Source organism: Saccopteryx leptura, chromosome 7, assembly GCF_036850995.1.
Source record: "Saccopteryx leptura isolate mSacLep1 chromosome 7, mSacLep1_pri_phased_curated, whole genome shotgun sequence".
Lineage (NCBI taxonomy): Eukaryota > Metazoa > Chordata > Mammalia > Chiroptera > Emballonuridae > Saccopteryx > Saccopteryx leptura.
In genome coordinates this window covers 68,258,633-68,285,995 of record NC_089509.1, presented here as the reverse complement: position 1 = coordinate 68,285,995, position 27,363 = coordinate 68,258,633, and the positions used below count along the sequence as shown (strand labels likewise).

General features: G+C 37.4%; 1 protein-coding gene across 2 annotated transcripts in view; it reads right to left on the bottom strand.

Annotated features, from left to right (window-relative positions):
* The window catches only part of ITPRID2 (ITPR interacting domain containing 2), a 37,797-nt gene extending 10,784 nt beyond the window's left edge, over positions 1-27,013 (bottom strand). Inside the window, exons 1-11 of one of the 2 annotated variants that reach the window (XM_066344831.1) lie at positions 26,449-27,013; positions 26,041-26,086; positions 23,027-23,076; positions 22,124-22,180; positions 19,819-19,858; positions 19,631-19,726; positions 18,218-18,426; positions 16,456-17,153; positions 9,690-9,762; positions 4,951-5,039; positions 1,787-2,989 (exon numbers count right to left, since the gene is read on the bottom strand). In XM_066344831.1, the coding sequence (XP_066200928.1) occupies positions 1,787-2,989; positions 4,951-5,039; positions 9,690-9,762; positions 16,456-17,153; positions 18,218-18,426; positions 19,631-19,726; positions 19,819-19,858; positions 22,124-22,180; positions 23,027-23,076; positions 26,041-26,086; positions 26,449-26,662 (2,775 nt within the window). In that variant the 5' untranslated portion in view covers positions 26,663-27,013. Of the gene's footprint in view, positions 1-1,786; positions 2,990-4,950; positions 5,040-9,689; positions 9,763-16,455; positions 17,154-18,217; positions 18,427-19,630; positions 19,730-19,818; positions 19,859-22,123; positions 22,181-23,026; positions 23,077-26,040; positions 26,087-26,448 lie in introns of both variants that reach the window. The other variant, XM_066344830.1, reaches the window with a different exon arrangement.
* Positions 27,014-27,363: the final 350 nt, after the last annotated feature.

Genomic DNA, 27,363 nt, shown 5'->3' with positions numbered 1-27,363 from the left:
TCATTACAACCATTCTTAGACATTTGAGTGTCTACTATATGCCCCTACTTTAAGCAGTGAAGAAAAAAAGGTAAAAAGAAGATAAAAGACATTCCTAGCCTTCAAGTATTCTCAGAGTGTAAGAAAAAAATTGAAGTTAAAAAATTATTATAATATTGGGGTGGAGAGGAGTGCTATGATGGAAACACAAAAATCCAGATTAAGAAATACCTAATCTGGTATCGGTGCTGATACCTGAGCTCAGCCCTAACAGTACACAGGACTCTGTCAGGTAAAGAAAGGCAAGGGAGGGGTACCAGGATTAAAAAAAAAAAAAAAGAAAAAAAAAAGGTGGCATATGTGAAACCAGCCACCTCGGTGAGCACGATTCAGAGGCCTGCGTGCAGTCCAGCGACGGCTGGCTCACACACGAGGAGTAAATAAGCCTGGAGAGGAAGGCAGAGCCCAGGTCACAGAGAGCATCTGTCTACTGAGGTGGCAAGCAGAAACTAATTTGCTGAGACACTGATGGGACATCCAGGAGGAGACACACCCAGAGCAGAGGAACACGCGGGCCTGGACAGAAAGGTGCACCGCGCAGCGCAGGCCGAGGGCCCTGGAGCCTGCAGCCGCACGCCATTAGAGTGGAAGGTTAAACCCCTCACTCCCACAGAACTCCATTTTGTAAAGAGAAAGGAAAAACACCCACACTCTGTTTAGATTGAAAATCATTTGGAGATAACGGTCATGACGATATGAAATCTGCATTTACAAGAAAATATATTTTACATTTTACTACATAACTTGAAAAGTGACTTTAATTTTTACTCTCAAAGGGGCTTCCTGTCTACTGTCGTCATGGTAAGAGATGTGTTATACATGTTCCTGGCCTCCTGACTCCCTAGCTAAGCACTATGACCACTGCATTACACTGCCATTTTCTTCCTTTCCTTAACTTTCTAAATATAAGTAGTTCAGAAAGAGATTTATAAAAGAAATATGAAATATAAAAGGCAACCCTAAGGACATTTTACTTATTTTCAGAGCTTTTTAGGCGGAATTATTTCTAGCCCACTAACAGTTCCGAGAGGAATGACTTTAAAAGTGATAAGACACTCAAACTATTTTTAATCAAGTTCACATTTTACCTGATTGTTTCCTTTCCTGGGGTAGTTTCAGTCTTTGAATCCACTGGAAGCAGACTGAGTCTGAGCCAGGAAACAGCCTCAGGAGTCAGTAGGTGAAGGGGAAAGCTTAGGCAGAGAGCTAGGAGCAGAACCAGAGCACACGGCGCCACTGAGGCCAAGGGCACGGACACTTAGAAAGGAAGAGGTGGTGAACGCTGTCAAATGGCAGAGAAACGGAGAAAAAGTCCTTGAGAGGAAAGGCTTTTTAATAACAGGGACAAAAGAGCAGAGGCTAAGAAGGGAGCAATACCTAATGGGCAATATATCTTCTGGAGAAGGGAGACCAGGAGCAGAGAACTGTCCCCTGCCCAGTGTTAGTTACAGACGTTCCCAAGATGGGAGGGGAGAGTGCAGGAGGAGGGCAGGTGGAGACGAGGTCAGGCGTGGTAGAAAATACAGGTGAGGAGCCTTGATTTTTGTGCCTAATGGGTCACACCCAGGCTGTGACCCTGGTGCTACTGAAAACTGCTTTTACTGCCCCGAATCAGCAACCCTTCCAATTTTCACTAGGATTATTCCAGACCTTTACTATTTTCCTAGCTTCTCAGTGAATTAAAAGGAGCTCATTTCAATAAAAGGGAAAATTAAAAAGTTCAGAAAGCTATTACTTTTCCTCATACCTGTGAAAGATTCTGCAGGGAGTTCCTAATATCGTGCAATACTCTCCGCAACTGCATTTCAATGGCGGAGGGCGGGTTCACAGAGCCCACCCGGTAAGGGTGGGCGGCGTGTCTGTGTGAGTACGAGCAGCCGAACGGAGAGCTGCAGGCACTGCAGGCCGTGGCGCCGGAGATGTTGGGGACACTGCGAGTGCTCAGGGTCCTCATGTGCTCGCACAGGGGCCTTTCCGGCCACTCCGAGTGCAGGGAGTGAAGGGAGCACGCGGACCGGGACATGGGCCCAGGAGCATAGAGGGAACAGGTCGGAGTCCTTCGGTGATGACACTCCTCCATCTGGTTCGCCTCCCTTTGAGAGGCTTCTTCTTTCTTCGCAGAAGAAGGAGAGATGAAAATAGTGGATTTCACTACAGACTGACCGTCATGCTCCACCGGCTCTTTTTCCGACTCCTGTTCCCCTTCAGGTGTGTACTTATAGGTGAAGGAAGGTGGACTGCATCTGGTCTCTTTTCCTGGGGACAGTCGAACATTGACAGAGGACACAACCCTTACTGGGCTCAACAGGGTGGTTGGTAAAGACTGAGACCTTCTTAGAGGATAGCCGGCTTTGGCAAATAGTAACTTCTGTTTTAACAGGTCTTTTGATTTTACCAAGCTACGCCCTACTCGTTGACCAGACAGACCACAGATCTTCATTTGCGCTCTTTGCAAAGCTGTGTTAACTCTGTCCACAGAAGAGAGAGGTGCAGGTAGACTTCCGGAGCCCTTCTCACTGCCTTTACCTTCAAGGGAAGCCAAGGATTTAAGAATATGGTGTGTGGTATACTGCACAAACTCGCAGTCAGCGCCTGGATTCGCGTCACTGTCCGCACTGGCCTCCCGCGGCAGTTCCTCTGGCCGGGCTGGAGACTGAGATGAGTCCTCTTCCCCTGCAGTCACCTCGGCAACAGGACCCCCGGCACTGCGGGTGGGCTGTTTACTTCCTGTATTCTCCACAGTCTCGCCCAGGGGGAAAGCCTGGCTATCGGACCTTCTTTTGTCAGCAGCCCTTCCCTTCTGAAGAGTAATGAGGGTCTCCTCAGATTCAGGAAAGTAAGGCTGGTCATGCGCTGTGGGTGTGGCAAGGTTTTCACCAACTGAAGTGACTGTTGTCTCGCTGTCACAACTGTCAGCACTACTCCCCATGGCTTGCAATGATTCCTGAACCTGTGAAAGGAAAGCAGGTGACATGATGAAGAAGTCAAATAAGCATCATTAACAAAATGCCAGAGATACAACACTTCTATATTTTTAGGGTCTCCTACCTCTGCTGTGGCCCTGGTAGGAGACCCTGTGCTACTGAAAACTGCTTTTACTGCCCCGAATCAGCAACCCTTCCGATTTTCACTAAGATTACTCCAGACCTTTACTATTTTCCTTAAATTCCCTGTTCAACACCCATCACATTTTTATCCAACACATGACAATCACTCAGAGAAAAATGGACTAAACTTGCTTAACTTTCTTCCCTAGCACCTACAAACTTCCCCATACCTCTCCCCATCACTCCTTCTCCAAACTGGAACAAAACTGTGTCTCTTTCTTCAAAACTAATGCCTGCAGCCTGTCCTTCTGATCACATCCTCTCTAGGACTAGGGTATTTCCCCAGAGTTTTATCCCATATTATACTGCAGCCAAGGCTCTTCTCTGAGGGCCTATTTCCTAACAACTTCCCTACGTCATTGCTGAATGAAGAAGACAGAAAGACCTATCACCCATAAACCTTTGAGTAGTAAGAACGTTCATGTACGTCCTCATACCTCCTGACCATCCAGAGAATGATCGATTTATTTTAAAAACGGGTAAGGTAACATTAAAAAATGGCAAATGTATGTTCTTCTTGTTTTCATAAATTGGTTATCAAACAAACATGATTTATGTTAATAAAATTGTAACTGGAACTAATTTCATTTTTTTGAAAAAAAAAAAACAAAAACACCTCACTCCCAAGGGTCAGCAAGCCTGAAAAAAATTCACTACTCAAAGGTTTAAGCTATCATCCTTATTTGAAATAACAGCTAACATTCTTATTTTCTCTTCCTTATAGTGGATTTATTCTCCAGTAATGCATCTACCTCATATCAGTACAGTTACTCAAGTACTCAATTTCCAAACAACCAAAATCTCAACTTTGCACTCCGATGCCCATAGCTTTCAAAAAGTTTCTCTTCCATATCCCAATTCTTCTGCCCAGTGGGTTATTCTTCCTGAGTCTCCAAGACACTTCTCTTATATGTGTACCCCAATGCTGTTCCTAGGAGCTTTTTGTTTTTTTTCTCTTACTCCAATTTTCTTTAAAATTTGTGCATAGGTGTTTTAAACATCTGTCATACATTCCGTGTACTGCACACAGACTACATGCTCCTTGAGAATAAACATGGGTTATCCAACATACTCTCACATAAAAGTCATATAATGTAAGCCACTGATCCACACTTAATGTTAGTTATTAAATAAACAATTCTTGGAAAATACTAAAACACAATTATGGTAAGAAATAAGAAATATAACAGATCAGGTTAATAATTAAAATTTCTTCTGGTCTGACCAGGCAGTGGAGCAGTGGATAGAGCATTGGACTGGGGCGCAGAGGACCCAGGTTCGAAACCCAAAGGTCACCGGCTTGAGCGCGGGCTCATCTGGTTTGAGCAAGACTCACCACCAGCTTGAGCCCAAGGTCAATGGCTTGAGCAAGGGGTCACTCAGTCTGCTGTAGCCCCCCAGTTAAGGCACATATGAGAAAGCAATCAATGAACAACTAAGGTGCTGCAATGAAGAATTGATGCTTCTCATCTCTCTCCCTTCCTGTCTGTCTGTCCCTGTTTGTAACCCTATTTCTCTCTCTCTCTCTCTCTCTCAAAAAAAAAAAATCCTGTTTACTGGTGGTTCAAAATAAAATATTTTTCTGCTGTTTTTAAATATTCAGTCACAGAGAGATGAAGAATTAATGAAACTTAAAATTTGTAGTCAAATGCTTAGGTTACACATCTGCATTCCAGAAAGTTTTATTCTTATTGTCAATTAAAAGATAAAGAAATCACAGATTCAGTCTTGAAATACATAGCTACTAAAGTCACTTAAATATGAAGAAGTTAATCATACTGCTTATAAGAGTAGAAAGTTTTACCTGAAGGTGGTTAAGGGAGACACAGTCTGCCGAGTCCTCAGCAAAACCACTGCTATCAGAATGCTGACTTGCAGTACGTAACAGATGATCTAGCAAAAGAAATGTGGTTTTACCAAAAGGCTATGTATGACTTCGATGAGAACATTGTAACAGATATGTGGTTCTCAACAGATACAGGATATACAACGTTCATTCTGTCTTAGAAAAATACGCATCAATTAGACAAAATTGTGTCTTCAAAGCACAGGTGTTAAGTCAAATTCAAACAAAAACTGAATCAGATCTATCAGACACTCAATGTTCAACTATTAATTAAGCTCTAATTATAGTGTATTTTGGTTAAGTCCAATTAATGTGTTATCCATGGAGGACAATAGCCTGACACAAAAGAATGGTTCTAAAAAAATCCAAATAAACCATATCTGTTACGTAAATATATAAAGGTGAAATACGTGACTATGTACTAGGTAAAGTCAGATATGTAAATGTAGTGTATAAAAATTTCTGATACCTTTCTAATAAGAAAATAAATTATAATTAAGGCCAATATGCTAAATAATTTGTATACAAGGGTACCTAAACATCATAAACATTTGTAAACTAGGAAATAATTTTTTCAAAACAATTGCATAAAACTATCAGTCAAATAGGTTCAACTAGTACATAATACTATATATTAATCTTATAAAAACCCTGTTGAGTTTTTGGTCCTAAAACTCTAATTCCCAGTTAGTATAACCTAAAAAAAATCGTCAAGTATGTAAAAAGGCCAACTAAGCACAACAAGCATAATCACACACCTGTTCACACTACAAATACCAGAGTGGGAGAAGCTTTCTAACTATCATATTTACTAAGGGAGACACTTCATGAGATAGTTGAGTTCTGTGAAACTTCAAAAGCAACAGGCTAAATAACGTGTGATTACCAAATCCCTTCATTTAATATTTGAATGATAGAAATAAAAAACTCCACATATATATTTGAATAAAGTTCAAAATCAATTAAAGTTTTCTTGACTTTGAAAACTATCCCATTGTAGCCTAGAACATCATGGAATGGAGTAATTTTTTTTTCTCATAAATAATTTAGAATAATTCTGTAATATCATTTGGAAGTTAATAAGACTTCATAATAAAATATAAAAAACTGATCCATACCCTAGATGAGTCTAGGTAAACTGGAATAATTGTAAGATTGAGGCCCTAGCCGGTTGGCTCAGTGGTACAGCAATGGCCCAGAGTGTTGAAGTCCCTGGTTTGATTCCTGGTCAGAGCACACAGCAGAAGTGACCATCTGCTTCTCTACCCCTCCTTCTCCCCTCTCTTTCTCTCTCTCTCCCTCCTGCAGCCATGGTTAGAATGGTTCAAGCAAGTTGGCCCCAGGCCCCAGGTTGGCTCCATGACCTCAGGAGCTAAAAAATAGCTTGGTTGCTGAGCAACGGAGCAGCAACCCCAGATGAACAGAGCATTGCCTGTAGGGGACTTGCCAGGTGGATCCTGGTCGGAGCACAGACAGGAGTCTGTCTCTCTACTTCCCTGCCTCTCATTTAACAACAAAAAAAGTGAAACTGAATTGGAATAAGCTGTTAGTTACCACAGGCACTAATTATGCATTACAGTAATTGAGAAAATGATTAACATCTTATGTTACAGCAGTTATCACCTTAATTGCATGTTTCTGTATCTTTTTTTTAACTACATTGTAAGCATTTTGATGGCAAGAATTTTATTTATTCTTCTTTGTATCCCAGTATCTAGCACAAGCAAACAATAAAAAATGTTAGCTGAATGAATCAATAACTATTCTCCTTAAAGCAACAACAGAATTAAGTAATCAGTTAAAGGATTTAGAAGTGAAACTGCCTATCTGGTTGGTCAAAGGGCAAGCTGCCAGAGGGCCCCGGGAAGCCTGCATGGCCAGCAGCACTCAGGCTCCCACTGCTAAGATCTGTTCTATCTGCAGAGAAGCAGTCTGTACCAAGTGCACCCTCCGAGGTCAGCCCTGTCTGAATTCACACAAGTTAGTTAGGTCAGAGTGTAGGCTGCTTGGGCTTCAGAGAAGGTATAAGGCAGTAGAAAGATTAAAGAGACCTGGGTTCAAGTTCCTGCTTTTTTTCTGTAAGCAATAACTTCTCTGAAAAAAACAGAATGATAATTCTATCTCACAGGCTTACTTTAGAAACCATGTACAAAGCAGGTAAAACTATTCTAATCTAAAAGTCACAATCTAGGTTCTTTAGACATTTCAGTTTCACAAAAAACACTATTCCAACAGGAGTCTTGTAGAACTAAAAAGAAATAATAGACTTCTGTCCTAACTGAAGAAGTAAGACATTTCTAATTAAAAACTGGGAAATCAGAGCAAACTAATTAAAGTGAGAACAAAACAAAATCTGGATATTTTATTTGATCAGTATCATAAAGAAATAAAATAGAACACCTGCATACTCTGCTAGACAAAAAAAATATACTATTTTCGGCCCTGGCCAGTTGGCTCAGTGGTAGAGCGTCAGCCTGGCGTGCAGAAGTCCTGGGTTCGATTCCCAGCCAGGGCACACAGGAGAGGCGCCCATCTGCTTCTCCACCCCTCCCCCTCTCCTTCCTCTCTGTCTCTCTCTTCCCCTCCCGCAGCTGAGGCTCCATTGGAGCAAAGATGGCCCGGGTGCTGGGGATGGCTCCTTGGCCTCTGCCCCAGGCGCTAGAGTGGCTCTGGTCACAACAGAGCGACGCCCCTGATGGGCAGAGCTTCGCCCCTGGTGGGTGTGCCGGGTGGATCCCGGTCAGGCGCATGCGGGAGTCTGTCTGACTGTCTCTCCCGGTTTCTAGCTTCAGGGAAAAAAAAAAAATACAAAAAAAAAAAAAAAAAAAAAAAAAAAAAATATATATATATATATATATATATATATATATATATATATATATACTGTTTTCTTATGTAATAAAAAAAATTTGCACTGCTCTCAAAATATTGCTCTCAAAATATTTATGTCTAAATGATAGTGTATGACACGAGTTGAGTCACTAAACCTGTCTGGGCTTCAATATATGTAAATCCCAAGACTGGATTTGAGATTAAGATCATTGTTAATTTCAAAAGTCCTATTAACAAACTGTGCAGTACTTTTATACATACACTCTATGTATTTTTACTAAAGTTATAAGTATATACCAGTGATTCTAATTCTGCAATTATGATTAATCAAGGATATTTGCACATTTTCATCATTTCAAAAATGACTAAAACACTACATTGTGCTCTCTCCATCTCATGCACACACAAAACCATTTTACTGTCAACTGATAAAAATGTGACTCATAAAAGGTTAACGTTTTTTACTTATTCTGCCTGAAATAAGAGACTCTATATCAATATGAGGAAGAGAACAAGATGTGACTACAAACCACATTCCATTTTTCCTACAAGAAGGAGAAACTTAATTTTGAAAGATTTTAAAGTAATTATATGGTTTTATTTTAATATATAAAATTTCCCCACATCCTAGAAATGTGGCAAACTAGCCATTAAGGGATTCCGACCTTGAACAAATATGAGTACAAATAGCAAACAGGTTTTAGGTAGCGTCCTGGCAGCTTTGAGCAATGAATCCATTCAAGAATAAGAAATGTTTCATAGGCATGAGAGTAGAATGACCAACGTGAAAAACAGCTCAGAGATTAAAGATACTACTACGCCGTTTGACACAGGGCAAGCCGCTTCTGCAATATATATATCCTTTGTCTACTGGTCTAAAGCAAAGACTCCTTGATGGCTATGAACTCTGCCTTACAGCTCAGAAACATATACATGTATTTATGGACTTACAAGGAGAAGAAAATTAAATAATAAAGTTGGTTCTGTGTCTGATGAGAACTATAGTGACCTAGTAAGTGGAGCTCTTGTTTCTTAGTAACATATTGCAATAAAAAAATATGCAAATTGTCTTTTATGAAGTCATTTCAGAGATCAGAAGAAAACAAACATGCAATTTCCTATTTTAGGAACATACATATGAATCTTCGCTTAGAAAAAGCAGGGTGGTTCAGCATGTGTAAAGTTTTAAAAATAAACAGTCCTACCTTCAGTGGTCATTTTAACTTCTACTTCCTCTGTCTTTTTTGCTAAATCTCAAAAGCTTTGTGACTTTAAAGAAGATCAGACATGCCTTTCTTGATGTAAATTAAAAGTGAAAGAAATGAATCCAAAGGTTCTTTGGTCAATAATTAATAACTCAAGAGAAGAACGGTATCTACAGCCATTCACCTTTGATCCACAGTCTGAGTTTAATCTAACTAGTTTTAACTACTGCTGAGATGTTGGTGATTTTTGCCAGAGACATATTCATGGATCATACCTAGAAGCCATATTTAAATAATGAAAACCCAGAAGTAGATAATACAAGTATATATTCCATCATAACCACATAAAACCCACAGGCTTGAATCTGTTGCTCTATCACTTCCCACCTAGCCCTACGCAGAACTGCAAAATATTTAAAGTACACAGAATTGTGCAATGAGGTCATTACAGGATAAGCTAACTAAAATTATGAGCACAAAAGTCTTCAAGAATACAAAAAATTCTACAACCAAACCATAATGAAGCATGCAAACCTGTGTTCTTAGCTGTCTTTTTTACACTTCTATGTACAACAAATACTGGTGGATAAAACCCTTTTCCACATCAACGGATGACACTTTGGTAATGTGTCTGGCTCTAGTGGACATCTGTCTACTTACCTCGTTTTGACTTAGTGGGACCTAGCTGGTGAGTGGCTGGAACGTGAGGAGCTTCTCCCTCTGTGCTTTGAACCTACAGAAGAGTTTTAAGTAATTAAAATTTAAAAGAATCTATGGCAAAGAAGGATACCTCTTGATAATCATTTATTAAACAAAGTGACCTAACTAAAAGGGTACAAAGCTTTGTATATTTAAAAATTGCAAGACATCTTATCTCTAAATTATTAAAATGCCCCAAATCTATTTATCAATTAACAATAGGAATGCAAGTTTGTAGCTAGCAAAGAAAAATAACTACATGTATAAGCTTTCTCATTAAAAACAAATTGCCACTATATGGAAAATAGATCCATTAAAAATAAGTTCTTTTCTAAATATTAAACTTTAAAGTGTACGGGCAACCCCAGGAGAAAGGCTAATAGAGTCACAGCAGCAGACCATGACATGGCTGACACACAGCGGAGGCAAGGACAAGCCAGGCATCTTTGAAAACGGCACATTGTGCTCTCACTGCAAAATTTTATAGCATCTCATACATGTTGAGGTAAAAAAAAATCACTCATGAGCAAGACTTCTTTGTCCATACATATTTTGTTCTTTTTAGACATAACTTGGGAGCTAGCTGTAGGTAAAAAAGCATGTTTCACTACAGAACTAAAATGTTGAAAGATCCTTAACCATAAATCCCCCCTGAAAAACCTGTCTAAAGAAAAAAATCAAACCCATAAAAGTTGTCTCTGTATTTACAGTCTTTTTTGCCACCTATACAACTATATAACTCAGGAGTTTTCTGATTCCTTATTCACCACACCCACCCTCTAAATACTCTTATCTATTCTAACATAACCAACTTCTATATTAAGATTGAACACTGGCCCACTGATGGGGAGAATACTAATTCCCAACACTTTACACCCTGTAATGATTAGTACTTAAAATAATAAAGAATATCCTAGTTATGTGGGCAAATTAACTAGCCAAATATATGAGATTTCAATATTCAACAAATCAGACCAAATAGCAGACAGGTTTTAGGTAGAGTCCTGGAAGCTCTGAGCTATAAATCCATCCGAAAATAAGAAATATTCTGTAAGAATGAGTGGAATGACCAATATGAAAAAGCCCTAAGGTTAAAGAAGCTATTACCTAATTTAAAAACTGGTCTGATCTGTAATATCTTTGTTCTAAACAGTTCCATGAATCCAAGTTTATAAATCTTTTGAAAACTGAAACCACACTGGCCATTTAAAAGCATCACCTATGAATCATATATAAAATAGTTTCTACTTTTCTGTTATTGAAATGTTATATTCTTCAAAGCAGCAGACATAAATTCAACAGGAAAACTATTGTTTTGTGTGCAAGGAAACAAAATGTATTTTCTTTTTATATTCAACAAAGGGTCTATTATTAGTCTCTATTCAGGCCTAACCTATTTCAGTGAGTTTTCTATAAAGTAAATATCAAATAGACTAGAAAAGTATAAAAGAAATACATATGTCTCTTTAATTATATTCTAGGAATCTCAATTTAGGAACAGCATGATGATATAACAAAATTATAAACTCTCACTTTTAAATATAGAATTATCACATATTCTGTTACTTAGATTTACAAAATTAGTCACAAAATAACATGACTTTAATGACTATCCTTAGTATACTATCCTTCAAGATGCTCTCTACAGCAAAAAATAATCAATCTATTTCCTCTCTCCTTTCACCACAAACCCCAAAACTGATTGAAAGAAAAATGCCTTTTAAAAAAGAAAAAAGAAAGAAAGAAAAAAGGTGTGAGGGTCACATTTTACAAATAAAACTATTAAAGTCAGGAGCCTTCTGACCACTTAGCAAAATCATCACATTTTGTTGAAGGCAGAAAAGACACATTAGTGATAACGGCTGAATTTCATAGCTTATTATGCTCTATTATTAGTCACAGATGAGCAAAGGAAAGCAGTATATTTGGGATGGGGTGCACCTGGAAAATTAAGACACAAACATAGAACTTAGATTTACATGGCATTATTTTGCTGTACTCAATGCTTTCAATCACAGGTAGAATTCTGGTCATTTACTACAGGATGCCTTTCTTTAAGTTAACTACAGCTCAATAATGACAAGTGAATTGAGTGATGGATAATAGGTGCTTATTATCTTATTTTCTCTAATCTTTGGGAAAGCTTGAAACTTTTCAAAATAAAATGACAAACAAACAAACAACAACAACAACAAACCCCTTCAAGTCCTGCACTAAACCAAAATGACAAACTCGCTGGCCTCAGAGTTTGGGGATTTAAAACTGTATAAAATAGCTTTAGAAGTAAGCCATACATTTGAGTTACTTCATTTTAAAACCATTTTAATAAAACAAAGATTATACCTTTTGAATCAATGTCCTGTTACCATGGCAGACACCTACTCTGTTTTTTAAACATCTGTCACATTTATATTTTAGGCACAATACTACTGTATTGTGTTTTACAGAGCAGCAATAAGTGGAATGTTCTAACTCAAATAACCCTTCCTTGGAGCTATGAAAAGATTGTATGGCAGTTTTTTAAAAAAGAAAATCAAAACTGGAGCTTTAGAAATTACAGTTCTGCCTAGTTTTCAATGACATCTCAAAACAATTCAAAGGGAAGCATCATTTTTCTAAAGAAGTAGTATGGGGCTGTGCATTAGATGAAATGAATTCTTGTCCAATGTCCGTGATAATTCTCAGTTTTCTTAACTACAAAATAAACCTTGAAACTCCCACCTCACAGATCCTAAGAATGATCAAATGAGGTTATAAGTATTTCTGAAACAGTGAAGTGGGAAAGATTTACAACAGCTCTCTGCCACCCCCCCCCCAACTCCCCATACTGACACACCCTTACCCCTCCCCTTCGGGAAGACACTGATGTCAAAGGGAACAGAACTACTCTCAAAGATTATGGAGAGCCACTGCTGTCAGGTACTATCAAATGTTAGGAAGGAAAAACACTTCCACATTCATTAGGGAGAAAATTGGAAAATGAATTCAAAGAACTCATTCTGTGCTAATTTATGATTCTATATATATATCTTTTAAAACCTTTATCTTTAAAAAAAACCTTTCAAGTTTTAAATACACACATACATACAGATAATTAATTTTTACTGTTAGGTAAATACTTAAAAAAAACAGCTAACTTAACTCTTTTAGATAAATATCAAATAATGAAACAATGGTTTACAGGGCTTTGAAGTAACAGAGATGGGTGCATATGTCATGTGTTAGAGTCACATTCTGTTGCAGACCCAATGCTTGCTTCAAAACACATATAATTAACTTTGAAGGGTGAAAGGAACAACTTAACTGGCAAGTATCTGATTTGAGATTATTTTAGTTTAGGTCAATATATAAAAGGAATTCTTAAACTTAATGGCTAAAATAATTACAGTAAGTCTTCACTTAATGTTATCAATACGTTCTTCGACTTTAAGTGAAACGACGCATAACAAAACCAAATGTACCATATGCTAGTTAATATAAACGAAAGTTAAGTTCCTAGAGCGTCTCATCAACATTACAACAAAACAATGTTGAATAAAATGATGTTAAGTGATGACCTACTGGAATGAGGTACATTAGTTAAATCAACAATCACTGTGAAAACAGGATTAGAAACTTAGTAAACCTCCCATAGCTTATGTATACTTCCAATTATGTCTATATTTAAATACAAATTTATTTTCAGAGTGAGAAAATAAGAACAATCTATTTACAGAAATATACAGATAAAAACCCCCCTTTCTCTCACATTTAAGAAAGAGAAATTTTTCCTTAACACAAAAAGAACAATTGCTTAGTGAATAGGATCATTTGGTTTAAATGTGAATACTACTAGTCTATGGCTCTAGAGTTATCATGGATTTATTCAAAATAAACCATTTCAAAATCAAGAGTTATCCAGGCAAGTCATTAAGAATTAGAAAACTCAAGAGCAGGGTTTTATAACTGTTAGACACACTGAAAAATTTTAAATAGTCTACAAGACATTTTTTATAAGCTGACTTTTAATTGAAAATAGTCTGTTTTTTTTTTTGTTTTTCTATTAAAAGAAATAGACACTTTCATTCTCCAAGGCCTGAGTCATTTCTGTCATCTATTTAACTCTCTTTACAATTACATTATTTCCTCTTTGCTCCTGGTGATTGTCAGATCTTACCTTCTGCCTCAAAGGTACCAGGCAGCTTCACGCAGAGCTGTGAGTGCAGCATTTTCTGCTACTTAGCTCCCAAGCAACTGGCAGTAGGACAATCCCTTTGAAAACTGGCTTACTGACAGAGAGAGAATGCATGCTCTGACTTATACTTATTTGCTATTTTTACAAGATGAAATTTCCCAATAGGAATCAAACCTCAAGGGAAAGGAATCCAAAAGAAAAACAGTAACAACACTTTGAATGGGATCTTAATGTCTGCTTCGGTAAGATTGTTCTCACTTGTCAGTATGATTCAAATCACGCTTGGGAGGAGAGGAAATTAAAGAAACACATTATTTCCCCTCTTTATCCATTGTTCTACAAGCTTTCTTCAGAGTTCCCAAAAAAGATTAAAACACAATTCTAGGAGCTTTTTATCCATATTTAAAATATATCTGAAGAACAGGATTAATAATTCTTAAAATTCCTCATATTTACAATGTAGCTACGGTTAACCATCTATTCGTTTTTAGAAAACAAAGTATTTACTCCCCTATTCTTCAACCATCAATGAATGGTCAATGTCACATTACTTTCTTTTCATTAAGTGCTTTCCGCCAGCAGAGGGAGCAAAAACAGCCCAGTCTATCATTAAATGTTACATTGCAGCCAAAGTGCATCAATCTAGCACTTTATATAAACATTTTAAGACCTTTTATGTGTACGGTATCAATATTGTTTTTTAAAACTACAGCTTAGAAATCAGGAATTCTAGAAATTAAAAAACAGCATAAGAGAGTGTCGCCTCACCTGAATCAGTCGAACAATCTGTTTAAATTTTTATACTCTGCTATTGCATTGAAGCAAGTAAATTGTCATATCTGATTGTTACAGAGAGGGGTCCTAATGGAAGGCAAGACTTCACACTTGAATTATGAGTGCTAGGACAAGTTTTGATCACAACAGTTAAAAAAGGAAATAATAAAATGAAACAAAATGGAGTATTAATTAATCATTTTCTGAATTCATTCTAAGAAATATGTAAGGGATTAAAGAGTACAAATATAAAAATATATAAAATATAAAGAAGTTAGCCAAAAAATATAAAGTGTTTCAAAGGGCTTCTCCAGCTCCCTTTTTATTTCATTTTTCAGTTGGAATTAAAGTATTACAAGATATATTCAAAGACTACAAAGAGGTAAATGGTTAAATCAACAATTGTAATTTTGCAATAAGTGAAAAACCTTCGCTAATGAGAGATACACACTCACCTAAGAGGGCATTTATGGGCAGAATCAATTACCCATTTTCCAATTCCCTAATATAAAGACATGTGATTCTAAAACTACTTGAGCTATAACTAAATTTATTCTGTAATAAATTTTAAAAAGAAAAATTGTACATAATTTAGAGCCACAACTCTTCAGCAGTACATATATGCCTCACTTTCCTTCTGTGTAAAGTAAGACCACCACTGCCTGCCTCCCAGACTGAAAGAGAACAGTACTTCAAGGGCCTTAGTATAGTGCAGGGGTCCCCAAACTACAGCCCATGCGGCCCCCTAAGGCCATTTATCCGGCCCCCGCCGCACTTCCGGAAGGGGCACCTCTTTCATTGGTGGTCAGCGAGAGGAGCATAGTTCCCATTGAAATACTGGTCAGTTTGTTGATTTAAATTTACTTTTCTTATTTTAAATATTGTATTTGTTCCTGTTTTGTTTTTTTACTTTAAAATAAGATATGTGCAGTGTGCATAGGGATTTGTTCATAGTTTTTTTATAGTCTGGCCCTCCAATGGTCTGAGGGACAGTGAACTGGCCCCCTGTGAAAAAAGTTTGGGGACCCCTGGTATAGTGCCTGCCACAAGATAGGTTAGGTACTGGATAAATATCAGTTTCCTGCTTCAAGCTATATAGCTACAACTCATAAGTATCAGCTTCTGATATTCAAAAGCAGTGTTTTTTGTCCAATTCAAAACTAGCAGGACTAACACTATGTAAAAGAAGAAAAGTAACCAAATATTGCTACTGGGCTTGCAGAAATCCCATTTGGTGGCCTTTCAAACCTCCTTCCTGGGGTTCCTATCCTTCCCTTCAGGTACCTATCCTTCTGTTATTTCCAGTCCCATACCCAAACCTATCCTCAAAGTCGTCTTCACACTTACTCCTTCCACTGAGATACATTAATAAAACCTTGCCCAAAGGCACACAGCAATTCAATGGCAGAGTCAGAAATCAAACCTGTTTGATTTCAAGAGACTATGTTTTTAACTCTTACGCAGTATTGAGTTGAATATGAATATTCTCTCAGGACTTTCTCAGGCATCAAACTCTGAGAGAAAGGGGGTTAAAGTTCAAGTATTCTATCAGCAGTGGACAACAGAGGATCTAGAGGAGCTGATAAACTGTACAGGACCTTGTTTCACATATTCCTGGGGCCACTTCTTGGTTTGTGAAACATAAAACAAAAAACCGAAAAAGTCAAAACTAGAGTTTTTTTCTAGTATAAATCTAGTCATCTTTCATTTTAAAAAAAGAAAGAAAACATGTTTTTTGGCACTTTTATTTGAAACAGGTCTTAGTAATGTTTTACCTACCTCTTCCATTTCAAAGGAGTCCTTCTGTGGTACCATTATATTTCTTATGGACGGGATCGTCAGCGGTGCACACGGCTCTTTTTCAGCTGTGGATACGTGGGTGTTTTTCACCTCACTGCTATTTTCCAGCTCACTGTGGCTGGCCATGTGGAAATCACTACCTAAATCAGATTCCATATTACCAGATTCCTCAACCAGTTTATCATGACTTTGAGTTTCTTTGCTTTGTTCACTTTCAGTTTCTTGGTGAAAATTACTGTTTGCTTCATCAGAAAGTCTACCAATGTCATCACTCTCCATAATAGTTGAAGAACTAACAGATACTTCTTCTTTAACTGTAGCCAACATATAAGATGAGTCTTTCTTTTTTACAATTTTCTGAGACTTTTGATCATTTTTACTGCCACTTTCTTCACTCACCGAAACATTGAGAATCTTTCCTTTTTCAGTTGTTGGGGAAGGAGTACTACCTTCTCCTTTCTCTGTTTTATCAACACATAAATTTAGTTTTGATAGTGTTTTCATTAAGCGATTTGCAGTGTTACTTCGGGTTAAAGGTGGAGGCGAGTCTGTCTCCTTGTTAGAGGTTACTGAGGACACGCTTCCAATTCTCTGCAGGGGAGTCCCAGAGACTTGGGAGTACAAAGAGGAAAACGCATTGGCCACAGTAGTAAGCACTTCAATTTGACGAAAACGGCCTACAAAAAGTAAAAGTGTTAATTTTATGTATGTACATACACACACACACACACACACACACACTATATCTTAAAGTATTAAAATATATATTTAATTTAAACTACCTCACAAAGAAACTTCTAGAGTAAGATTGGTTTCACAGGAAAATTCCACCATATACTTAAGGAATTAACACCAACTACATACAATCTATTCCAGAAAATAGAAGAAAAGAAATATATTTCAATTATATATTTAATTTTTATATATATTAAACCATTACTATTGTTCAGAATTCCAATGACTGCACTTAAATCTAAACGATCATGAAACCAGATTTATGTTTTCTCTTGCCTAAACCTTTACTGTGAAGATTTTTCCCTCTAAGCACTAGCATTTACAGTTTTAAAAACCAGAAAGAAGCACAAAGCATGACAACACTGAATAAAACAGAAAGGACTAGGTATTGATCTACAGCTGTGATTCTGTTTTTAGGTCTTGGGCTCCATGAAGACCCTTCCAAATGTTCTCCTAATAAAGTATACATAAGTACATATTTATATCTAATTAGGGAGGGGGATGGATTTATAGATCTCTTAAAGATAACCCAAGGACTACCTAAAGATAGTGTTTTTGGAAGTTCTGGTCAACAGAGAAAAATAAGCAAAGTAAAAATGTAAATAAAAATTACCAAATTAGTCAGACTATTTTAGATTGACAGAAAAGCACTTGAAATTGACTTCATTTAAAAGTAACAAGGTCCCTTCCCTACTTTTTCACTTCTTGAAAAGCCATCTGGGATAGCCATAAACCTAAGGTTTTAAAAGTGCCCCTCTACAAGATAGCAAGTGTCACTCTGCAAGGTAACACGTAAGAATTTGGAAGGGGCAGAAGAAGAGGTAAATTAACTTCTATAAGTAGAATAATAAAATTTTCAAATAAGTAAAATAGCTATTGTGTCAACCTCAATAATTAAATCTATCTACAGTGCGAGTCCTAGAAATTTGTAAGGCTTTAAAAATAAGACCATCTTGCTATGGATGCTATAATTTTAAAAAATAACGCTAACATTTAAAAATCTTACTTGTTAAAGCATAATTTGGGTTTTCTACTTCCATCCGTTGCATCTGAGCACTCAAAAATACTTTAATATCTATTCCTCTGGCAAATGATGATGAACTGAAAAATCTGGGAGGAATTTTAGAAGCAATATCCGGTTCATCTCGTCCAAATCCAAGATTATAAAGAATTTCTTCAGGATCTTCCTCATAAAGTTCCAACAATTCTGAAACACTATAAAAAAAGAAAAGAAATACCAAGATATAAAATAAGTTTACAGTCCACATTACATTATAAATTCATATTCCTGCTTTCCTATAATAAAATCTTTTTCTACAGCTTTAAATCATTGCTTATTTCAGTATCTTTATACACTGTGTACTAAATGTGATAAATAACTTTAAAAATGTCCATTCTCAAGCTATTAATATTGGGGGAAAAGAGCTAACCCTCAGTAAGAGATTCTCTAAGTGATTCCTCACCTTATTTTTTTTGTCATTTTAAGAGAGTCTCAGTAAAGTAGCTAATACAAAACAAATGGAGGAAATGTGGGAGAGAATTAGGAATAAAAGGATTAAAGAAATGAACAGGGAAAACACAGAAGGAAGTTGGAAGAACTATGGTACCAAATGACATTCTGTAGAACTTGAGCTTTTCTGCTCTCTTTGGCTGTAGAAGAAGTAATACAGGTAACAACCTGATCTCAGGAAAGTGAAGGAGGAGCTTGTTTGCAACTTCTCCCTAACCACTTCCACTCAGATGTAGGAGGAGTCAGGTGAGCATGGATTATACAAAGGTAACTTCTTCCTCTAATTCCATTGAAAACTGAACATTTAGCATCTCTGCTCTCTCATACCACTTATAATCCAAGCTGAGACTCACTGAGAAATATAGGACCGTTTAGAGATGGAACTTGAACAGAAGAAAATTGCAATTTGTTTTTGAGAAAATGCTCAGATTCTAATGTAATAATTTGAATAACTGGTTCCAGAGGCACATATATTTGCTTATTTTAATATATAAAAAATCTTTGATTCACTTATGAAGAAAAATCTATGCTTAACTGTCAAACTTTACATTAAAAAGGTTGATCTGATTTTTATGTCAGAACAACTCAAGACCCTAACGGAATAAAGAATTTTGGAAGCAGAAGTTACTCCACTATGGAGTTCTCTTTTGAGTTGTTGATGGGGCTCAAAATACTTGTTAATGAATTCCAACAGCACTATAAACATATTTGTTACTTTTTATGTAATCTTAATTTAAAATAAAAGCAGCAGCTGTTCCTATCAGTCATTCTGAAACATGAAACACTTTGGATTCCTTTTTATTTCATAATGTTAAGCCAAATCCAAGTTAGAAAAAGTGGCAAGAGTCAGTCATCTACAACACAATGTAATACACAATGTAACTGCAGCATAATTTCACAACAAGTTACCTTGAGACTGTCCCACTACTTTTCCCAGATCCAGTGGAATTCATACTTCTCCCTTTCTGATGAAACTGTAGTCTTCTCTCCTTGGCCAAGATATTACTGCTATAAATAAAATTAAATTATATAAAACCTTATTCTCCTAAATGTCCTTCATTTAAAAAAAAGAAAGAAAACAAACACAAGTTACATACCAGTTTTCGATTTGAGCATCAGTTTCATGGAGGTGGTTGGCTACAGGTAAAAGAATAAATGTGGAGTCCAATTGTTAGTAGGACAGTAACTACTATAATACAATCAGCAAGAAAGCAAATTAGTCATAATAGTATTGCTAAATGCTTAATATGCCAAATTCTTGTGTTGACTTATTCAATCTACATCATTAATAGAAATGTACAGATTGATAAGAATAGATCCAGTAGCTTTTGAAAGTTGTTTGTTTTTGTGAGTTAGCAATATAAAACTACTTCCACTGAATAAAACAATACGAAGACATAGATAACCAATTAAACTTCTTTAACAGTTTAGAAACAAGTGGTAAGAAGGTATACAATGTATATGATATATGTAGTTCTAATTATTAAACATGAAAGCTGTTAAAAATATCTTAAAAGCAAAAACATGATTCAGCATTAAATGTAGAAATAGTATACATCAACCTCTAATGTGTTTTTTTAAGGCTAAAAATTCACTCCAGTTACAACCACGTTTTAATGCAGATACTTGGAAATTTTATACTCATTTCAATGTTAAAAATTGCCTTTCAAGTTTATCTTAGACTTACAAATTCTAAACAGATATAGATTGTTATTCTTAAATTTACAGCAAGTTAAATTTACTGCATTTAACATTTTTAGACAAACATAAGCATGACATTAATTTAAAACATTTATTTATGCACATCAGGTTTTTTTTTTCATTTCTGATCTGCAAAGTCATGGTAACTTCTTAAGTTTCTTTGTACATCAATCAGAAAGATCCCTAACTCGTAGCAACTCAATAAATATTTACTGGATGAATGAAAATAATTTTAAAATAATTTCCAGTAAAATGGTATGAACTTCCCTCTTCTCTGGGATATCCTTTTAGGGTTTGATTTCCCAGAAAATCATTCAATAAGGGTAAACAAGCAAAGCAAAGAGGATTTTTAGGATAGTGAAAACATGCTAGATGATGATATAGAGATGGCTACATGTACCTAACATTTGTTAACACCTATAAAACGAACAAGACCAAGAATGAATACTAATGTAACCTATGCACTGACAGTAATTACGATGCTGCACTGCAGGTGCATTACTTGTAAGGACTGTACCACTGTAGTAGTGGTGTTAGTAAACGGGGAGGCTACGCATAATGGGGAATAGGAAATACATGGGAAATATTTGTACCTTCCCTTCCATTTTTTTGGTGAACCTAAAATTACTCTAAAAAATAAAGTCTTGAAAATAATTATGTATTGCAAGAAACTACGAAGGGACAAATGTCAAAGTGTTATTTACAGCAATACTGAACTGCATCTAAAAATGGGTTGACATGTGCGACTGTACTGATTGGAAAGCACTGAGTTTAAGCTCTTTACTTAGAGTTCATTCCTTGAAAGCATACTAACAGTGATAATAAAAACTGATATATTCCAGAATTTTCAATATTGACTAGAATGTTCTAAATCAGACAGATTGATTTAAAACAGCAAGAGCTCAAGGATATTAATTAAATTCAGTAGATAAATTCATTATTCATCAAATTACAATTTTAAAAGATTTAATAAAATCCTTATTTTTTTTATAAAAAGCATACTGTATTCATAATCCAGCTATACAGATATAGATAGTCTTAAAATAGCAATAAAGTAATAAAATAACCAATTCTTAATTTTACATTGTGGAAAGCTTTATAATCTCAGGAAGAAACTGTATAATATATAAAAATTTAAACATAGCACAACCCACTTTTAAAATGCTAATGCAGTCTGCAATAGACATAGCATAATTATTTCTAAAAAATTCTAGTAACTCTATTTTGTCTTCATCCTTTAATCTCCTAACAATCTGGAAAAAGCAGAAAGGGGGAAAGACAGGAGACACTTGAATGCAAAGAGAAAGACAAGCTGCAGCTGTGAGTCTGACATAAGGCTACCTCATACTAAAAATAAGCTTCAATTTAGTTTTCTCATGTATAAATATTTAAGTTTCCTTCCTTCTGAGGGACAATTCTTCCCTCAGTTATATCACCATTGTTTGCCTCCAAACAGTTCCTTTGAGCATTTAACTCCAAGAAAGACACATGGGCATTTAACAATGGTTTTTCAGCGCCATTCCTATATGTATCTTATAGGTTCTGACTCAATTATTAACATATAGAAAGTCCTATAAAATATGTCTGAGCCATTTTAATGACCTTAATATTTAGCTCTGAGGATCTTAAATCTGAAAGCAATCAACTTTATTTTTAAATTTTAAAACTATATGAAAACACAGTTCTTCCAAACAAAGGTACCTTCAGCTCCCAGTGACAAATCATCTTCAAAACTTCCTCCATTTCTCACAAGCACACCTGAAAGATACATTAAAAGATTCATCCTGATGTTCTGTTCTTGCTGATACCCAGGTAAAATCATTTTTTAGTAAACGAAATCAACCAAGCAAACTCTAATATATTGTAAAGTGTTTCAGACCTGAATTCCCTCAGAAATTATTCTGATTACACAATTTCAAGAAGCAAGTATAAACTTTATCATAAAGTAACCATGATTTACAGCCAGGTAAAGTTCTTAGAAGCTGATCTACAGGCTATTTAATACATATGCCTTTGAAGATGTTCAGGTAGATAACATATCTTACCCAAGAATTTCAAAGAAAACCATATCCTAAAGCACTCTTTCCTTTCACGTCCTTTATATTAAGTCAGAAGCTCAAGCTAGATTTTCCTGATACTGTAACTGTTTTTTATATGTCTTGCCACTACCTGCACATTCTTGTTGTGCTTTGAACTTTAGAATTCTGTCTTGCACAGGTGACAGAATTTCAGGTGTGGCCATTTCAGTTAGTGTAAGCAAAGAAATGCTTCACTAATGCTGACCTAGTTCACATGATATATATTTTCCTTATGTTCACATATCATATTTCTATACTTAATTACTCTTTATAATCTCTTTATATGAACAACAGAAACACAAGTTTCACGTTGTAAAAAGATTTGGTAATTTGCTTAAACTCACCACTGTTTTTAAAGTTTATTGATAAGACTTCTCCCTTTTGGCCTCTATCGCAGAACAACGTATATTAAAAATAAACATTGCTTTTTATAATTCACACACACACACACACATACTTTCACTGAGAGGACAAATGAAGCAGAACCCTCTTAAAGAATAGACTTAGAAAAGCAACTTTTTCTTACCCTTGAGTGTACCGCTGCTTTGCTCATCCAGTGAGGCTCCCAAAGGGGTACTGAAACCAGAGAAACATATAAACCTTAGTCTTGAAAAGCTGTCTGGAGACCTGTCACTGCACAGCCTAACACTTAACAGGTTATAGCTAATCAAGCTTCTAATCACACTGTAACTCTTCTCCCAAACACACAAGGAATGCAAGTGGATTACACAAGTAACATGCTACTAACTAAGCAAATACTTATGTCAAGTCAGTTTAGCAGGAATCATTTAATCACACATCTGATCTGTCAGCAATTAAGAGCAAGCATGGCAATTACAAATGATATGAACTGGCATTTTCTTTACAGAAGAAGAAAATGACAACGGAAATTGAGAAGAAAATGTTTGCTTCCCTCAGTCCCCTCCCTAAACACAGGAAACAGAATTAAAAGAAAACAAATCTTCATTTCAGTAAAATCAAAAAGTCAAGTCTAGTTAGAAATAAGGCTCAACAGTTTTCTTAAACCTTATCTGTTAAATCTACCATTAGCATTTTAGGGTACCACTTGGCACCTCCCTTACCCCAACTACTATCTTTCTTGATTCAAATGGAGAGTTAAAGATTTATTTTCTGCTTTTAAACTAAAAAGTACATATGTTGTTCATTTAACATTAAAAATAAAATTACTAAAACACTGGCTTGAGAATCAACCTTAAGAACTAGCCATTACTAAATCCTTTCACATTCTTGTCGTTCAGATAACTCAGAAATCTTTTTTTAATGCAAAAATGTTTTTCATTTCTTTCTCAAAGCTACTTTACTTTATTTTATTTTGAAAATTCTACTTTCATAACATTTTATACCTGTTAAAAATTCCATCAAAGTCAACACAAAAATATCAGTTTCAAATAAATGTTATTGAAATGCCAATTAAATGTTGACTGTGCAAATATACAAGCAATGGCAGTTTGTGAACATTAGTGTTTTTAGTAAAGTTAGTGCTTTTAGTACAATTAGTGCTTTTTATGATTTTTTTCTTAGTAAAAGAGCCATAAACAACTACGACAGAGAAACTAATACAACCTTTAAGCTAAGTTTTTACATATAATTTAATCTCTAATTTATGTCTTCAAAAAGTCATTCTTCTCGATGGCTACTTTCTTAGGACAAAACACTGGATTACGTCTTCTTCAGATGTGTCCACTAATCTGTGCACTAACACAAAGTGGCAATAAGCAGAATATAACTGGCATTTTACTTCAAACATAAGTCTCTCACTCTTATAATTGCTCTCTTCCGAATTAAAAAAAAAAAAAAAAAATCTGTCCCTTCTTAGATGCTTATTCAAGTAATCTGTTTCCACTTAGCCAAAAAAAAAAAAAATTGTTATCAAAGATTTCCTTTAAGGAAAGACAGAATGGTATCTTTACTTAGGATATAGACAGCAATAAGAAAATAAAAACTATTCAAGAATCTATGGAGGAAAAACGCTGATTTCAAATCATTTGTCTGTAATGTACAAAATATTTATAGATACATGCTCAACTTGGGAAGGATCCTAAATTGTTATAGAAAAAAGATACAGTTGCATATGTCCTAGAAGTCAAATCTGTAATAATAAAACCAACATAAAAAGGCCTGTTCCAGCTTTCCTAGGCACAAACGAATGCCACTTTTGTACAGAACAGGTGCAACTGTAGGAACAAAAAGGAAACCTCTGAGGACAGGAGCAGCAGACTAAAATCTCACAATATAAATCGAGATTAGCAATAAAACTTCTAGAATTTTCAGACATGATGTGTCTTGCTGAATACTAACAATTGCCTATTGCATTTATCTAAAAGATGCACTTATTTACTATCTACTTGATACAATCCAGGAGCTATAACTGATCCTTAGTATAATCTCTTATACAAGCTTAATTCCTTCACGTCATAAACATAATGTGACGCTTCTCTTGCTCTTAAACCTTTTTTTATGCATCTTTAGAGAGAAGGTCCACATATTTTATCATATTTCAGAAGGGTATATTACAACCCTAATAAAGGTTATGGAGTTCTGTAATAAAGAGTATTCAGGAAGGCTCCAGGCAATTAATCAAAAAACAACATCAATACAGTAGTGGCCAGTATTTGATATATCTCTAGGGGAAAAAGGCAAAAGATTTCCCAAACTCTGGCACTTGAACAAAAGATTAAGAAAAGCCCAAAATGATGTGGCAAAAAATAGGTACAGAAGCGAATATCTTAATCAAAGCAACATTCTTCATATAATTTTATAAGTAGCAAATAAACTGAAAAAAAAAATTAAAATGTGAAACAAGCATATTTCACTGTCATAAGATTTACTTGCAATATGATTCATCTCCTCATCTCCTTTATCAAACATTTTTGTACCAGTTGCTAAAGCATGTAATTAAATTGATTTATGCAGTCTGAATGCCTTCAAAGCTCTATTTCCCTTCCATGAATTCCAACGCCATCTGACAAATGCATTTCCAAGAACTAAACTACAAGAACAAAGTTAGCTAGTTCTAATAGCTTTCCAAACAGGATTAGGGCACACACACAAAAATTAAAGCCCATTTAATATACTGTAGTTAAAGTAAAATTAAACTCATCTAAAACACATTTAAAAGGGAAATGATTCCAGGCCAGATGTACAGATGTCAAACAAAAGCAAAATAAAATATTGTGTAAAATATTTTGTGAAAATCCTCTCGAATAAAAACAAGGGAAGCATAGTAACACGGTTTGATTATCTGTTTTAGGTTTGCATTTTCTGATGCTAAACTAACATCATGCACCAGAGCTCAAGTACTAACAACTGGAGCGGCACCACGGTCATCAAATAATCCGCGGTCACAGTACTTCCATTTCTACTTGCTTAAAGGAGGAAGCTATCCGCAGGCTCACTTTCCGGTTTCTATCTTACAAAGGCCACGGGACCTGCGGGGATGGCGGCCCGAATCACTGGGCTCGGGTGTCCCAGCTGCGTGGATCTGCCTCCGGGACACGAGCGGCGCCAGTGAGGACTCACCGGCAGTCCTTGAGCCATATCGCGATCTTCTCGTTGGGCACGTTTCCTGCGGGGCAGAGGGAGGGGACAGGTCGTTAACCAACACCAGTAGGGCCCCAATGGCAGGGTTTACCTGGACGCTTCCACGTAGGAAAATATACTGGGGGCAAAATGCAGCCTGGGCAGCATGTCTTAGGGTCCATCTGAAGAGAAAGCAGACGGCACCGGACTGTCTCTGCCGATCCAGGAGACGCCCTGCCAAGCCCGCGTGTTTAAAGGTCGAAGTGTCTCCCTTCCCCTCGGCCTATCAAGCCCCGGAGGATCTTACACAATTTACCAGAGTCGCCCCAGGCGCACAAGACCCGCAGTGGCCCGCCACCCGCATGTCCCCCAGGGCCCCTCGGGCCGCAGCCGCAGGGGCGCACCGACCTCTCCCCACGGCTGCAGTCAGCTTCGCGCACGGGAGGTCCTCCTCGTCGTCCTCCTCGTCCTCCTGCGTCGTCGCCGTCTCTGTGGACAGATCCTCGGTCTCCGACGCCTGCCAGGACCCGCGGCACTTGGCCCAGGCCTTCCTCCGGCGGCTAGCCACTTGCCACTCCAGTTCCTCCTCCGCCTCCGCCGACGCCCCCAGGGGCTGGTCCATGGCCGCACGGGGGGCTCAGCGGCCCCAGCCGGAGGCTGCGAGAGACAAGGCAGAGGCAGAGCCCCCAGCCCCTGCTGTCAGCGCCCGGCCCGGCCCGGCTAGGGGCCCGGGGCAGCGGGCGCAGGAGGAGGAGGAGAGGAAGGAGGGGAAGGAGGAGGAGAGGGAGAGGGGGAGGAGGAGGAGGAGGAGAGGGAGGAGGAGGAGGGGATGGGAGGGAGGGAGGAAGGGAAGGAAGGGGAGGAAGGAGGAGGAGGGCCAGCGCTTCACGTGAAGCCAGCGGAGGGCGCTGGGAGAGCAAGTGGCCCCCGAGGAGGAGCGCTGCTGGAAGCCGAGCTCCAGCCGGCCCCACTCCCTGTTCCCGCCCCCTGGCCCCGCCCCTCACCCCCACCTCCCCTCTCCCGCCTGCGGCCTCCCGCCTCCGCCGCAGCCTGACAGGCTGGGGCCCTGTCGCAACTGCGCCTCTGCGAGCCCCTCCCTTGGAGGCGTGCTACGCCCCCTTCCGGCTGGGGCGGGGGCGGGGCGCCCCGGTGCCCCTGCGCCCCTGCGCTTTGTAGTGGGAGTCGCAGCCCCACTGTGGGGCGAGATTATGTTTGCTAGTTTGTTAGCAGTGTTTCCTTCCTCGCAACTTTTTCTGTACCCCAAAGCAGAAAGTATGGAAACACCGGGTCTCATCTCACTGGAGTGACTTTTCACCACATTAA